General features: G+C 43.9%; 1 protein-coding gene across 1 annotated transcript in view; it reads left to right on the top strand.

The window, feature by feature from the left end:
- TULP4 (TUB like protein 4) overlaps positions 1 to 15,536 on the top strand; it is a 274,900-nt gene that overhangs the window by 223,925 nt on the left and 35,439 nt on the right. The window contains exon 7 of the mRNA XM_077813272.1: positions 2,343 to 2,509. Within this exon, the coding sequence (XP_077669398.1) occupies positions 2,343 to 2,509 (167 nt within the window). The remainder of the gene's footprint in view (positions 1 to 2,342; positions 2,510 to 15,536) is intronic.

Here is a 15,536-nt window from a genome sequence, read left to right on the forward strand (position 1 = left end):
ATCCTAGGAAGAGAAATTAAATCCCACTGTAGAAACACTTTAAGGGAGAGAATTTAGAGGAACATCATGGGTGCTAGTCTATGAAAAAATCCACTTAAAAAACAAATATCCTGTCTCTGTTATGTTCAGAAGCATAATCCCAGTGAGAAATATCATCAGAAAGGCAACAGTTGCAGTAATACAAAACCATATTAAAATTGCACATAGAAGTCCCTGAAAATGACAAGCTGACAACTTAAAACAATTCTGAGATCCTTTCTGCCAACTCTCATTTCTCTTCTGCGTCTTCATTTGAAGACCACTTCTTGCCCATAAATGTCTTCAAACGTTCTTAGAGAAACAAAGTGGGCGAAGTAATATCTTTTATTGGATCAGTTTCTGTTGGTGAGAGAGAGAAGGTGGAACAGATTGTTTTGCATAAGTAGTTAACATAGTTCAAGGAATCATTCATGGAACAGTGGCCTATTAATACTTCTCCATTCATTGGGAGGGGGGAGGGGAAAACCAGGGGTAGGGGGTTAGCGAGTTATAGATAGTTGTTGTTATAAGCCATAAATCTAGTGTCACTGTTCAGTCCACGATTTTTAATGTCTAGCAGAGTTATTAATTTAAATTCCCAGACTCATCTTTTGAAGGTGTTTTGTAGGTTTCCTTTGAGGATGAGGACTGAGATAGATAGAGATATAGAGTGATCGCTTTGTGAAAATTGTTCACCCATAGGTGATACAGTGTTTTTGTCTTTTATTATTGTTCTGTGAGAGTTCATTTGAGAGTGCAGTGATTGTCTGGTTTCACCCACATTGTTGTTTGGGCATTTGGTGCACTGGATGAGGTACAGCACATGTTGGGGGTTTGTTTGAGGGACCTCTCCAAGCTCATCATTAGAAGCAGGCTCCCCACAGACCAGCACACATCAACTCACCAGACCCTGTCAGAACAGCAGATGCAAAATCTGTAAATGTATTTCTTCTGCTACGATGATCAATACCCTCCACAACACACTTTTCAAGATTGATGGGTCCTACACATGCCTGTCACATGTGGTATACCTCATCCAGTGCACTAAATACCCCAGTGACAACCATGTGTGTGACATGAGACTATCACTGCGTTTTCAAATGAATTTTCACAGAAAAATAATAAAAGACAAAAACACCCTATCTCCTGTGGGTGAACACTTGTCACAAAGCGATCACTCCATATCTGATCTCTCAGTCCTCATCTTCATAGGAAACCTGCACAACACCTTCAAAAGATGAGCCTGGGAGTTTAAATTCATAACTTTGCTAGACACTAATGACTGAATAGAGACACTGGATTTATGGTTTATTACAATAATCTGTAACCTACTAACCACCACCCATAGGTTCTCCCCCCTCCCCCCATGACTGGAGAGGTATTAATGGGCCGCTTCACTCTGAATGACCCCTTGAAACAATCTGTTCAACCTTGTATTTAGCTGTGACGCTCTGAGTACATTTCTCAGACCTGAAGAAGAGCTATGTGTAAGCTCAAAAGCTTGTCTCTCTCTCTCCAGCAGAAGTTGGTCCAATAAAAGATACTACCTCACCCACCTTGTCTCTTTAATATCCTGGGACCACCACAGCTACAACAACACTGTATTCAAAAGGTTCTTGGCAGACTGAGCATCCCCAACCAAGCACAGAGTTTGCCTGGCCTGCCTTCCATCTCTGGTTTAAAGGGAAAAGTCTCTTCAGGCCTGCTCTGTAGTCCTTGCACACACACAACTGCCATTGACCTTGAAGGCAGCAACGCAAAATCTTATTCCTGTGCTCTTGCTGAAGTAGATGGGGGATGGAGGGCGTCAGGAGCAGAAATCAGCATCCCAAAATAAAGGCCTGGGCAGATGTCTGTAGGAGAGGGATCCCTATTGATCAAAAGAGAGTAGCTGTGTGTGTATTGATGTGTATATTGTGTATAACATCTATAATACATTATTTTGCTCCTTGCTGATACTTGCATCCAAAATGTAGGCCCTGATATACATTGTAGACTCTTTGCAAAGCTAAAGAAGGCAATATAGTTTTTACACACCTGTTATATTTTATTAAAGATAGAGCAGATTACATTTCAAAAGTGCATAAGTGACATATTAGCCTAAGAGTCATTGAAAGTCAGTGGGACTTAGGCCTCTGCGAGCTGAGTTTTTAAAGGTGTTGAGGTATTGCTCTATTAAGTGTTGCAGCACCTAACTGACCTTGGAGTCTAATTCCTCTTGACCTTCAGTGAAAGTTGGGCTCCTAAGTAACTTTTGATAATGGGACTTGCTACCCATATTGGTTGTGTCCTACCCCACAGGTGTCTTATCTTTGTGATTTCAGATGTAGTGGTGCAGTGGTGTACACAGGGAGACCTGCTGGCTGTAGCAGGCATGGAAAAGCAAAGTCAGCTAGCTGACCTTGGTAGCAGTTCCATTCTGAAAAGTGCACTCGTCAAGTTCTACAATGTCCGTGGGGAACATATCTACACTCTGGAGACTCCTGTGCAGGTAAGGGATGTTTTAGAAGTTAACCCTGGTATTAATACCAGAGCTTTAGTAACTTTTCACCTACATTATCCCAATAATATAGGCACACATTACTGAAGTGTTCAACTGAATGTGTTTAACGAGTTCTAAGTCTTTGATCTCATAGAGCTCCTAGAATCTGAATTGCAGGAATGTATCATACAAATTATTATTATTATTGAGTATTATGGTAGGGCCTTGAGGCTCCAACTGAGATCGGGACCCCGTTGTGTGAGGCACTGTACAGACATATAGTGAGTGACAGTTGCACCAAAGACTTTACAGTCTAGACAAGACAGACACAAGGATGAGAGACGAGGAACTAAAGAGCAGCGAGACTAAGGCCCAGATTGTTAAAGGTATTTAGGCATTGTTGTGGTCAGCGTTGCAATGCCTAACTGATTTAGGAGCTTAAACCTGATTTTCAAAAGGGATTTATGCATTTAGGAGCCAAAATCCCAGTGACAGTTAATGGGATTTTGGTTCTTAAGTGCGTAAATCCCTTTTGAAAATGAGATTTAAGCTCCTAAATCAGTCAGGTGTGGCAACACTGAGCACAATGCCACCTAAGTGCCTTACCCAAAGTCACAAAGGAAATCTGTGGCAGAACCAGGAATTGAACTCATATCTCCTGAGTCTAAATCCAGTATCTTAACCACAAGACTGTCCTCCCCTTCTATTATTTCCTTACATATACAGACAACTCTGTCTTAGTATAGGGTAGGATGACCTGATAGAACAGGAGGTCCTACGATGTATGAATCTTTTATTACCTTTATGGGCAAGGATGGTATTATGGGTAAAACACAGGATTTTGAGTTGGGAGGGCTTGTTTCTGTTCCCAGATTCACCACAGACTTCCCACATGACCTTCGGCAAGTCACTTAATCTCTCTGGGTGAACTTCAGCAAAAGACCTATATGCCACGTAAGTCCACAGAATAAGACTTAAGTGGTGCATATGTTTTATGCTGGCTCTCTGAACAGGAATGAATTTCACCTTATGCCTTGGTTCACTGTCTATAAAATAGGGACAACAACTCTTTCATTCTTCTCCATGGTGTTGTGAGGCTTAGTTAATGTTTAAATGCTCTGAAATCCTCAAGTGATGGAATGTTCCATAGATATACATTATTATTATTGTTATTGTTTGTTGTTTACTTTGTTTATTCTGCAATACCATGAGATGAAGTGAGTACAAAAGGCTGAGTTAAGGACATCATAGCAAACTAACTCCCGCATTTCCATATTTGTATTTATTTATCTCTCAAGAGTAGCAGACAGTAATTAATTCCTTACATTTTAGTTTGGATTTAATTCTTCTGTAAGTTTTGTCTGTTTATAATAATATGCTCCGCATCCAAGCTTGGGTGCAAAACATTAGGGACCCAAATGTGCATATAGGCATCTAAGTGCTGATATAGCTCTCGAAGGGCTTGTCTACACTTGCAGTTTGTACCACTGTAACTATATCTGTATAGTTAAAATAATACAACCCCCCACCACCACCCAGGTGGATGCGGTTATGCCAGTATAAGGGCTTGTCTACATGGGGACACTTAGGAAAATTAATTTGAATTACCTAAAGGTGTGAATTTAAAGTGGATTAGTTAAACTGCTTTAAACCCCAGTATGGATACCTCATTCAGAATTAAAGTGGCCTTAATTTGGTTTAGCTTCCAAATAGAATAAAGCAAATTAAGGACACTTTAATTCCTAATGAGGTGTCCACACAAGGGTTTAATGCGCTTTAACTAAAACACTTTAAATGCACACCTTTAGGGCATGTCTACACTTGCAGATGTAGAGCGCTTCGAATTAAACCAGCACTTGGAGAGCGCAGTAGGGAAGGCGCTGCAGTTTGACGGGAACAAGTGCACTGGTGTGGCCACATTTGCGGCACTTGCAGCGGCACTGGGAGTGGTGCATTGTGGGCAGCTATCCCACAGAGCACCTCTTCCCATTCTGGCGCTATGGCTTGTGGGAAGGCGGTGGGGAGTGCAGGGCATTCTGGGTCCTGTCCCAACGCCCCGTGATGCGTCGGTTCGCATCCCAGCAATCCCTGTGCTTCAATCCACACTTGGTGCCATCTTTCAACGTTTTTTGTACAGCGCGCTCTGTCTTCCCATTCGGTCTGCGGGAATGGAGCCCCAACTGCTGAGGAATATGCTGACGAGTCTCACCAGCACGTCATGTTTGGCAGTAGAGTTACTCCTTAAGATCCAAACTGACACTGAGGACTCGGACGATGATATTGACTCGAGTAACGCATACGACACGAGATTGCTTGTGGCATTCATGGACATGCTCAGCACTGTGGAACGCTGCTTTTTGGCTTGGGAAGCAAGCACTGAGTGGTGGGATCACATCGTCATCCAAGTCTGGGATGATGAGCAGTGGCTGCAGAATTTTTGGATGAGAAAAGCCACTTTCATGGGACTGTGTGATGAGCTCAACCCCACCCTGCAGCGCAAGGCCACGAGATTGAGAGCTGCCCTTATGGTGGAGAAGCAGGTGGCTATTGCAGTCTGGAAGCTGGCAACTCCAGACAGCTACCGATCGGTCGCTAACCAGTTTGGAGTGGGAAAATCGACCTTGATGCAAGTTTTCAGGGCCATTAATTGCATCCTACTCAGAAGAACCATGACTCTGGGTAACGTGCATGACATTGTGGCTGGCTTTGCACAAATGGGTTTCCCTAACTGTGGAGGGGCGATAGATGGGACACATATTCCAATTCTGGCACCAGCCCACCTACCCTCCGAGTACGTTAATTGGAAGGGGTATTTCTCTATGGTTTTCCAGGTGCTTGTGGATCATCGTGGGTGTTTCATTGACGTTAACGCAGGCTGGCCTGGAAAGGTGCATGACGCACGCATCTTTCGGAACACTGGCCTGTTCAGGAAGCTGCAAGCCGGGACTTTTTTCCCAGACCAGAAGATCACTGTACGGGAAGTCAAAATGTCCATTGTGATCCTTGGAGACCCCGCTTACCCTTTAATGCCATGGCTCATGAAACCCTACACAGGGAGCCTTGACAGCAGCAAGGAGCAGTTCAACAACAGGCTGAGCCAGTGCAGAATGACTGTGTAGTGTGCTTTTGGCTGTTTAAAGGGCCGCTGGCACTCTCTGTATGGGAAGCTGGACCTGGCTGATGACAGCGTCCCTGCAGTTATATCTGCGTGCTGAACCCTCCATAACATTTGTGAAGGGAAGGGTGAACGATTCACTCAGGCATGGAACTTGGAGGTTCAACACCTGGAGGCTGAATTTGAACAGCCAGAGAGCAGGGCTATTAGAGGGGCCCAGCGTGGGGCTGCAAGGATTAGGGATGCCTTGAGGGAACAATTTGAGGCTGAAAGCCACCAGTAATGTCTGGTGCCCTGCATGGGAGTGAAGTGCCTTGGTTCCAATGTTAGTAGGAATCTGTTTGCTATGCTGACTTGCAGTGCCTTTTTCTTTCCTGGGCTAAGGTATCTTTTACTTTATGGAATAATAAAGAATTTTTCAAAGCCAAAAAATCCATTTATTGAAAAGAAACACAACTGCTTGGGAAACAGAAAGGGCAAGGGCGGGGTCGGGAACGGTACAATCACAGATTTGCGTATGTCCTGTTATCATACTCAGCCTTCCTGTCTGGAGTGCTGTGCAATGAGTGTTGCACTTCAGGGTGGCTATACTGCATGGTGATGGGGGTTGAGTGCAGTGGGTAAGGGTCGTAGTTTTCAGGGCTGGGTGGTGAAGCTGCAAGTGTTGGAGGCAGCTGGTGGTGATAAGAACCCGGATGTTGGGGATAGTGGGTTGGAGGTGACATGGGGGCACAAGGGAAAGAGTTTTGGGACAAGGGCTGCAGGGGGGGTGAACGCGGTAGTGCTCTGCCTGCATGGCTATGAGTGCCTGGATCGAGTCCGCTTGGCACTCCATGATGCTTATCAGCCGATCCATGCTTTGCTGACAGAGCTCCGCGCTTTTGTGCCGGTGCTCCACATTCTGCTGGCAGATCCTCCTTTCACTCTCCCTCTACTCCTGCAATTTTTGATTCTCATTAAGAGACTGCTGAATGACTTCATGCAGCATGGCTTCTTTGCTTTTACGTGGCCTCTTCCTAATTCATTGAAGTTTTTCGGTCGGTGATAACACCAACGGCTGAGATCTCAAGGTTGCATCTGTAAAGCCAAAATGCAACACTTAACAGAGGCAGCATTGTTCACACCAGACGGAGCAATGATTCCCCAGTACTTAAGGGCAAGCACAGTCTACGCAATAGCATAATTTGCCCATCCCAAAGCGAGCGCACATAACCCACGGGAGCCCCAAAATGATGAGTAAGCACTGGGTCAAGGGGGACTGATAGTTTCACAGCCGCACTGTCCTCTAGGTTTCTGTGCCTTGGGAAGAGCCAACAGCTGCAAGGGGCCCCTATACTGAACGCTCTCCCCACATTTTCCACAGGAGTTCGTCCTGGAAGATACCTCACTGCTGAGGGTGACCTGGGAAGCAAGGGAGGGTCTTCTACTGCAATGTGGCTTCCGCCCTGGCCCATATGCAGCTTGCCTGTGTGCAGCAGTGGTTCCCCTGCCCCTCACAGCACAGTGACGTGGACATGTTAGCCTGACTGGGACAAGGACCACCGTGGCTCTCCCAAGAAATCTGCACAAGCACATTTCCCAACTTCTGAATAGACCTTTGAAGAGATCACTGAGGCCAATTACTGCAATGTGAGAAAGCAAATCAACTCCCTATTCCGCATCTAGGCATGCATGCAGCCCTAACCTTCCTCGCCCCAAGAGTCTGCAGTGAATAACTTCATTCCCAAAATAAAAGCCACTTATAAAAGCCAGGAACCTTCTCTGGTGTTTGTCCTTCCCCAAGCACCAGCCGCTGCGACTGGCTACCTTTCTCATGGCTTGAGAACAGCTCCTGGCTGCATGCATCTAGGGATGCCGGGGTGTCTCCCTCCTCCTCAGCACCCTCGCTCCCACTTTCCTCCTCGTCCTGCCTTGTTGAACTGGCCTCTGAGGTGTCCATGGTGGTCTTCAGAGTGGAGGTGGGGTCGCCCCCCAGTATTGCGTCTAGCTCTTTGTAGAAACGGCAGGTCGCAGGGGCAGCACCAGAGCGGTGCTTTGCCTTGTGGGCATTGTGGTAGGCATTCTGCAGCTCCTTCACTTTAACCCCGCACTGCAGTGCGTCCCGCTCATGGCCCCTTTCCACCATGTCCCTTGATATCTCCCCAAAGATATCGTAATTCCTGCGGCTGGAGTGCAGTTGGGACTGGACAGCTTCCTCCCCCCAAACACTGATGAGGTCCAGCAACACACCGTTGCTCCATACTGGGGATTGCCTGGTACCTGGAGCCATGGTCACCTGGAAGGATTCGCTGAGAGCACTCCACACCTGGCTGAGCAAACAGGAAGGGGATTTTCAAAATTCCCAGAGAATTTAAAGGGCGGGTCTGATGGTTGGTCACCTGAGGGCAGGGCAATAGAGTTCAAAGTGATGACCAGAGTGGCTAGAACAGACACTGTGGGACACTTCTGGAGGCTGATCAGAGCACATTGACAGACCAGGGCGTCCACACTGGCACTGCGGCGCTCTAGCGGGGGCGCATCAAATGTTAATCCACTCGTTGAGGTGGATTACCAGGAATGCTCTAGCCATGGCGTCAGAGCGCTCTACGTGCCTTGCCAGTGTGGATGCGTCATGAGGTAGGGCGCCCGGGGCTGCTTTAATGCACTCTAACTCGCAAGTGTAGCCAAGCCCTTAGTTAATTGAGATTAATTTTCCTCAGTGTAAGGGCATGGCTACATTTGCAGATGTAGAGCGCTGTGAGTTAAACCAGCCTTCGTAGAGCACAGTAGGGAAAGCGCTGCAGTCTGTCCACACTGATAGCTGCAAGCGCACTGGCGTGGCCACATTAGCAGCTCTTGCAATGCCACAGAGAGCAGTGCATTGTGGTAGCTATCCCAGCATGCAAGTGGCTGCAGCATGCTTTTCAAATGGGGGAGGGTGGGGTGGAGTGTGACAGGGAGTGAGTTGTGTGTATGTCGGGGGAGAGAGAGTGGGTTTTGGAGGGGCTTAGTGTATGTAAGCATGCTGTCTTGTAAGTTCAGACAGCAGCAGACCCCCCCTCACCTCCGCCTCTCTCTCTCACACACGGCATTCCACAGTAACAGCTTGCTTTGTCCTGGAGCAGATGAGCATGCCAGCTGTCAGAAATGGAGCTTTGAAAGGGCGTATCTGCATTCCTACAGCGAGTTCAAAACAATGAGAAGAGTGGCCACTTGACTTCAGGGGATTATGGGACATTTCCAGAGGCCAATCACAGCACAGTAATGCAACACCTTGTTCACATTGACGCTGGGGCATTTCAGCCGAGATGCACCAAGCATTATGCTTCTGGTGGAGGTGGATTACCAGGAGTGCCTTGCCAGTGTGGACGGGTCGTGAGTTAGGGTGCCCGGAGCTGCTTTAATGCGCTGTAACTCGCAAGTGTAGCCAAGCCCCAAAAGTGCTTACACCAGTATAACTATTTTGGTTATAGCAGTATAATTCCCCAGATAGGAAGCAGAATACGCTATAGGAGTACAAGATACCTTTTTACTGGTATAATTGTGTCCACGCTATGGACCGTACTGGTATATAACTTTCAGTAAAAAAAAAAAAAAAATCACATCCTAACCAAAATAATTATACTTGTACAAACACTGAGTGTAGACCAGGCCTAAGATTAGGGCCTGATTTTCATCTTACATTGGCTTGTGTAATTCTGTTGACTTCAGTTAAACTAATTTATAATTTACACTGGTGAAACTGAGAGGAGGGGGTGCCTAACCAAGGTACTTCAGATCTGTTTCTCCTGTCCTTGGTCCATTTAGATTGTATGCGTACACAGGTTTCAACACTGGGCCTAATAATATTACCATCTAAGTCAGGGATTGGCAACTTGAAAGGTACTAGAGGGCCACAAAATCCACTAAAATCCTTTGGTGGGTCGGGGAGTGTTGGGTCCTGCCCCCAGGGGAAGGATAACTTGGGTGGGAGAGTGCCTTGTCCCTGGGTTGTGGGAGGCCCCAAGCAGGCAGGGTTAGAGAGCGAACCCGCCCTGCACTCACCCTATAGCAGTAGCTCTGGTCCTACGGTGCTGGACCCAGCTCTCTGCTCCAGCCCATTGGATCTCGCCACAGGGTATGTGATACATGCATATGTGCAGGCCGGCCTTCCCCGCCGCGATGCCCCACCCTGCCATAACCCCTCTTAGCCCTGGTGCTGCCAGACCTTCTGTCCTGAGCTGGGACTCTGGCGGACCAAATGAAATGATCTGGTTGGCTGGATGAAGCCCCCTGCTCTCCAGTTGCCCATCCCTGATCTAAGCAGCAGTGTACTACAATTTGTAGATCCTTTGGATTACTGACAAAATCAGCTAGAACTTAGTATTGCACAAAAAGATAGTAGATGACATTTGTTATTCTACATGGCTGCTCCAAAGATACATGTAGTGGACAGACTGAGTCCACGATCCCAGTAATTTGTCTTATGAACACCAGCAGAAATAAAATCAAAAATCTACTGGAGAATGGCAGTCAGTGCTGCGATGGGATTTTATAAAACTGACCATAGGCAATTGAAAAGGAATGAGTGGGAAGAGGAGAGTTTGTCTCATCTCAAACCCTGCTATGAAAGCTGTTTCCTCTTGAATAGGCAGTGTATGAATGGGATGGTGCATTTATTTTATACCAGCACAATTCCTGATTTAATTAATGGCAAGAAAGCTTAGCAGCAATGAATGTTGCAGAGATCAGGTTACTGGTGCAAAATTGATTTAGTGTGAAGTATTCCTGGTTCGTATGTCTGATAAAGCAGTTATCTGATGTCTTCACTGTAAAATACATTAAACTGTTATTGTTTATGCTGTTTGTATATCCTGGATGTTTTCGTGGGGATTAAGTGACAATTTATTGGGTAGTTTATAACAATAACTCAGTGAAAACTGCTGTAGAATTTACATTCAGTTTAGTTAGATCGTACATTACTTGGTGTAAAGCCACAGCTAGCCACAGAGTAGGAATAAGAACCTCATAACTGTTCACTTTGGTTTACTCATGATGATGATGATCATTGTCACAGTTTCCCTTGAGAACAAACTGTGCTTTATGTCTCCATCTTCTCCTCCTGCTTTGGTACAGTGTCCTACATAACATATGGTTATCAACTCTTAATCCCTGACCATCAATAAGTGATTATATTGTTCATAAATGGATAACCTAGTTTTCTGGCTTCGATTTCTGAATATAAATAACATCATAAGCAAGGGGATCATGCTCAGAAGCATTCAATCCAGCTTAAGACTTATATGAAAAATAATTCACAGTTGGGATAGTATAGAAATCAAGGTGTAAGAGCCCCTGGCATATTGCCCTGTCAGTGGCATTAACGCAACACTCATAGCTCCCCTTAACATCACAAAAATGCATATACAAAAAACCTGGATAGACTGAACAACAGTGGCAGGCCTTGAACCAGTATTGGAATTTACCTTATGAGGCACCACGTACTCTCAGCTCCTGTTGAACTCACTGAGAGTTGAGGGTGTGCATCGCCCCACGGTACTGAGCCTTCATCTTATGGGGACCATCCCCTATGCACAGTTATCTGAATAAAAATGCAAAGACTTGTAATGTTGGGGTATCAAGCACACTTGCAGTTCCAGTGCTTGTTTATACAAAGAATATATTTTAAAGGCTGCCCATAAACTGCAAACTAGTCAAAGGAATACTGTCCGTTCCTGTAAACCTAATTGTTTAACGTTTCTTCCCCTCGCCCAAATCTGATCAAGCAAAGATAAGCCAAATTCCTTTCTTTAGTGGTTTTGTTTTTCAGTAATGCTTCTCTTGCATTTTAACATAGAATAAAAATAGTGAAATGCCCTATTCATGCATTCTTTACTGGAGGAACATTTACAAACCTTTTGTATTTATTTGTTAAATCATCATAACTCCTTCTCCTGCATTAAGCAAACAGTGATAGTAATAATTGGACTTACTCAAGACTCTCATTACAGACTTGCTAAAATTGTTTACCAAGAATGCTGCAACCCAATTCCGTCACTTCAGAATTACTCATTGGATGTGTGGCAGGGTCTTCAGTAAAAAGAACAGGAGTATTTGTGGCACCTTAGAGACTAACAAATTTATTAGAGCATAAGCTTTCGAGGACTACAGCCCACTTCATCGGATGCATTGAATGGAACATATAGTAAGAAGATATATATACACATACAGAGAAGGTGGAAGTTGCCATACAAACTGTAAGAGGCTAATTAATTAAGATGAGCTATTATCAGCAGAAGAAAAAAACTTCTGTAGTGATAATCAAGATGGCCCATTTAGACAGTTGACAAGAAGGTGTGAGGATACTTAACATGGGGAAATAGATTCAATATGTGTAATGACCCAGCCACTCCCAGTATATCAGCTTACTATACCTGCCCTTAAAAAAACCCATCCTCTGACTGGATACAACTGCTTCATTGCTTCCCAGTAGGGGAGGCTCCTACCACATCACTTCACAGTTGCCTCACTGCAGACATTACAAAAATCTGGTTTCAGAGTAGCAGCCATGTTAGTCTGTATCCATAAAAAGAAAAGGAGTACTTGTGGCACCTTAGAGACTAACAAATTTATTAGAGCATAAGCTTTCGTGAGCTACAGCTCACTTCATCGGATGCATACAGTGGAAAATATAGTGGGGAGATTTTATATACACAGAGAACATGAAACCATGGGTGTTACCATACAGACTGTAACAAGAGTGATCAGGAAAGGTGAGCTATTACTAGCAGGAGAGCGGGGGTGGGGGGAGAAACCTTTTGTAGTGATAATCAAAGTGGGCCATTTCCAGCACTTTACAAGAACAGTAGGAGGGGAAATAAACAAGGAGAAATGGTTCTACTTTGTGTAATGACACATCCACTCCCAGTCTTTATTCAAGCCTAAGTTAATTGTATCCAGTTTGCAAATTCATTCCAATTCAGCAGTCTCTCGCTGGAGTCTGTTTTTGAAGTTTTTTTTGTTGAAGAATTGCCACTTTTAGGTCTGTAATCGAGTGACCAAAGAGATTGAAGTGTTCTCCAACTGGTTTTTGAATGTTATAATTCTTGACGTCTGATTTGTGTCCACTGATTCTTTTACGTAGAGACTGTCCAGTTTGGCCAATGTACATGGCAGAAGGGCATTGCTGGCACATGATGGCATATATCACATTGGTAGATGCGCAGGTGAACGAGCTTCTGATAGTGTGGCTGATGTGATTAGGCCCTATGATGGTGTCCCCGAATAGATATGTGGACACATTTGGCCAAACTGGACAGTCTCTACGTAAAAGAATAAATGGACACAAATCAGACGTCAAGAATTATAACATTCAAAAAACAGTCGGAGAACACTTCAATCTCTTTGGTCACTCGATTACTGACCTAAAAGTGGCAATTCTTCAACAAAAAACCTTCAAAAACAGACTCCAACGAGAGACTGCTGAATTGGAATTAATTTGCAAACTGGATACAATTAACTTAGGCTTGAATAAAGACTGGGAGTGGATATGTCATTACACAAAATAAAACTATTTTCCCTTGTTTAGTTCCCCTCCTACTGTTCTTGTAAAGTGCTGGAAATGGCCCACCTTGATTATCACTACAAAAGGTCCCGCCCCCGTGCTCTCCTGCTGGTAATAGCTCACCTTTCCTGATCACTCTTGTTACAGTCTGTATGGTAACACCCATGGTTTCATGTTCTCTGTGTATATAAAATCTCCCCACTATATTTTCCACTGTATGCATCCGATGAAGTGAGCTGTAGCTCACGAAAGCTTATGCTCTAATAGATTTGTTAGTCTCTAAGGTGCCACAAGTACTCCTTTTCTTTTTACAAAAATCTGTGAAGTTGAGATCATTCATTCTGCTTAATGACGCAGATAATTTGCTTAGGTGCTGATCCTTTCTATGGGCCTTAAAATTCTCTCTTACATGGCACAAAGAGGACCATAGCAACGGGAATTTGGGCCTGGAGATCCTGATTGTGATCTCATTTACATGAGTGTAGATTGAGAGTAACTCTACTGTAGTGTATGGAGTTACACCAGCGTAAAATTGTGGTAAGTAAAACAGAATCAGGCCAAAGAGAACTACCTGTGTGGAGGGAGAGAGTGGAACCAACATGGCACACTTCATAACTGACTGTATACTTAACAATATTAGGTTTACAGCTGACCTTGATAAACAGACAGTTTTATAGTGTGATCACATTTTTCTCAATGTATCAGTTATTTAATTGTTTGTTCAGTGGGGTGTTCTGTTTAAAAGGTTTTAGTTTTGTGTGTAATTTTTTGTTGATTGTTACAGAATCTTTTATTCTGATATTGTTAGAATAGAAAAGGAGCTGTACAAATTCAGGAAGGTAGACCTAGTATAAAATGAGTGGAACTGAAATTTTTTTGAAAAGAATGAAGCTAAATATTTTTACTCCAGTTTTCTAGTTGGCTGTTGAAAAGCTGTAAGTTGCATCTATAAATACCGTGTTTGCTGCTGCTGCTTCTGTTAAAATCAGTGACAGAACTCATACAGACCTTAATGGGAGCAAGATCAGGCTCAGAAGTTGGCTCTTCTTTTTCTGGTTAATTCATTAATCAAAGAATAACCATTTAGTACTGTGGTTCTCAAACTTGGGCAATCTCCAATACCACATTGAGCAATATGGGAAAGGCAGTGTGGCTCAAAACCTGACACCTGTTGGAGATTTGTGTCTCCCTACATTGAGCTCCCCTAAATTGGCATAATGTAGCAGCTTTTTGTAATAAGCAAGCAAGCCCTACACGTATATCAAATTCACCTGGTAAAAAAAAGCATTATGATTCCTCCAGATGTGTAGTAAAAGAGAGGAATTAATTCCTGCCCTGCCTGTTTCAGACAGATTATGGGTATGTGCAAACTCCTAATTGGCCTGGGCCTAAGGTAAGTTTTTATTTAAAATAGCTCAATTCAGCAGAATATGGTATTCAGGGATATCTTTCACCAAATTCACAAACTGTGTTTAACTATACAGAAATAAAGTGACTTCCTTATGACTGTACTCTGAGTGGCACAGCTTGTATTTAAAAGCAAGATTCTCCTGCTTCCTAGCACTTTACTATAAGCACAAGGCCTCTCTGCCTTTTAAATGCTGTTTCTGTCCCATAAAAGTCCCAGCATCTGAATTGGTGGATTAAAGATCAAGGGATTCTGCAGATACCCTGTAATGGTATAAAATCCATTCAACTCAGGGCTCCAGGGAGATGGGTGGAATTTTAGGTTAACTTCAGATAAAAAAGATAATGCAGGAAGAGTCTGCCTTTTATATTCTCCAGCTGAACTGACGTGCTAATGATCCTAATTGACATACGTGGTCCTAATTGACATCACTTATAGTCCTCAGATTCATTGCTTCTGTGTTATTGTGGCCTTTTGCTTATATCTGCTGAACTGAATCTTATTTGGGGGTTGTTGGATGATTACCACTAAAGCTTCAACATGAGTTTGTTTATTACAGAAATAGCAACAAAGGCAATTTGGGATGTGTTTCAGGATCTCAGTAAAGGCCTTGATGTGTTCAAGTAAGACAGGCCATAAAAACCCATGTAAACTGGTCACTGTCACACCGGCAAACATGTTCAGGAATCTTCAGAGTTGTTCATGTCCTAGAATTTGAATCTCTTTTTCTGCAAGTTCATTATCTTGTCTTGGAAAAGACTCATTCAGTTAAAACTGACATATTTCAGCTGGATTGAGGTGTGAAAAGATGCTTTATTATGGAAACTTTGAGCTGAAATAACTAAGAAACAAAACAGCAAACTGTCAGTTCTGCAGTTTGAAAAATCTTATATCGCCCAATCACTATGGTATCAGTGTGTGTTTCAGTCATTAATGCATTTATCCTCACAACACACTGGTAAATTAACGGTGGCAGACAGGCTATGTGACT

The sequence above is a fragment of the Eretmochelys imbricata genome, chromosome 3, assembly GCF_965152235.1.
Source record: "Eretmochelys imbricata isolate rEreImb1 chromosome 3, rEreImb1.hap1, whole genome shotgun sequence".
Taxonomy (NCBI): Eukaryota; Metazoa; Chordata; order Testudines; family Cheloniidae; genus Eretmochelys; species Eretmochelys imbricata.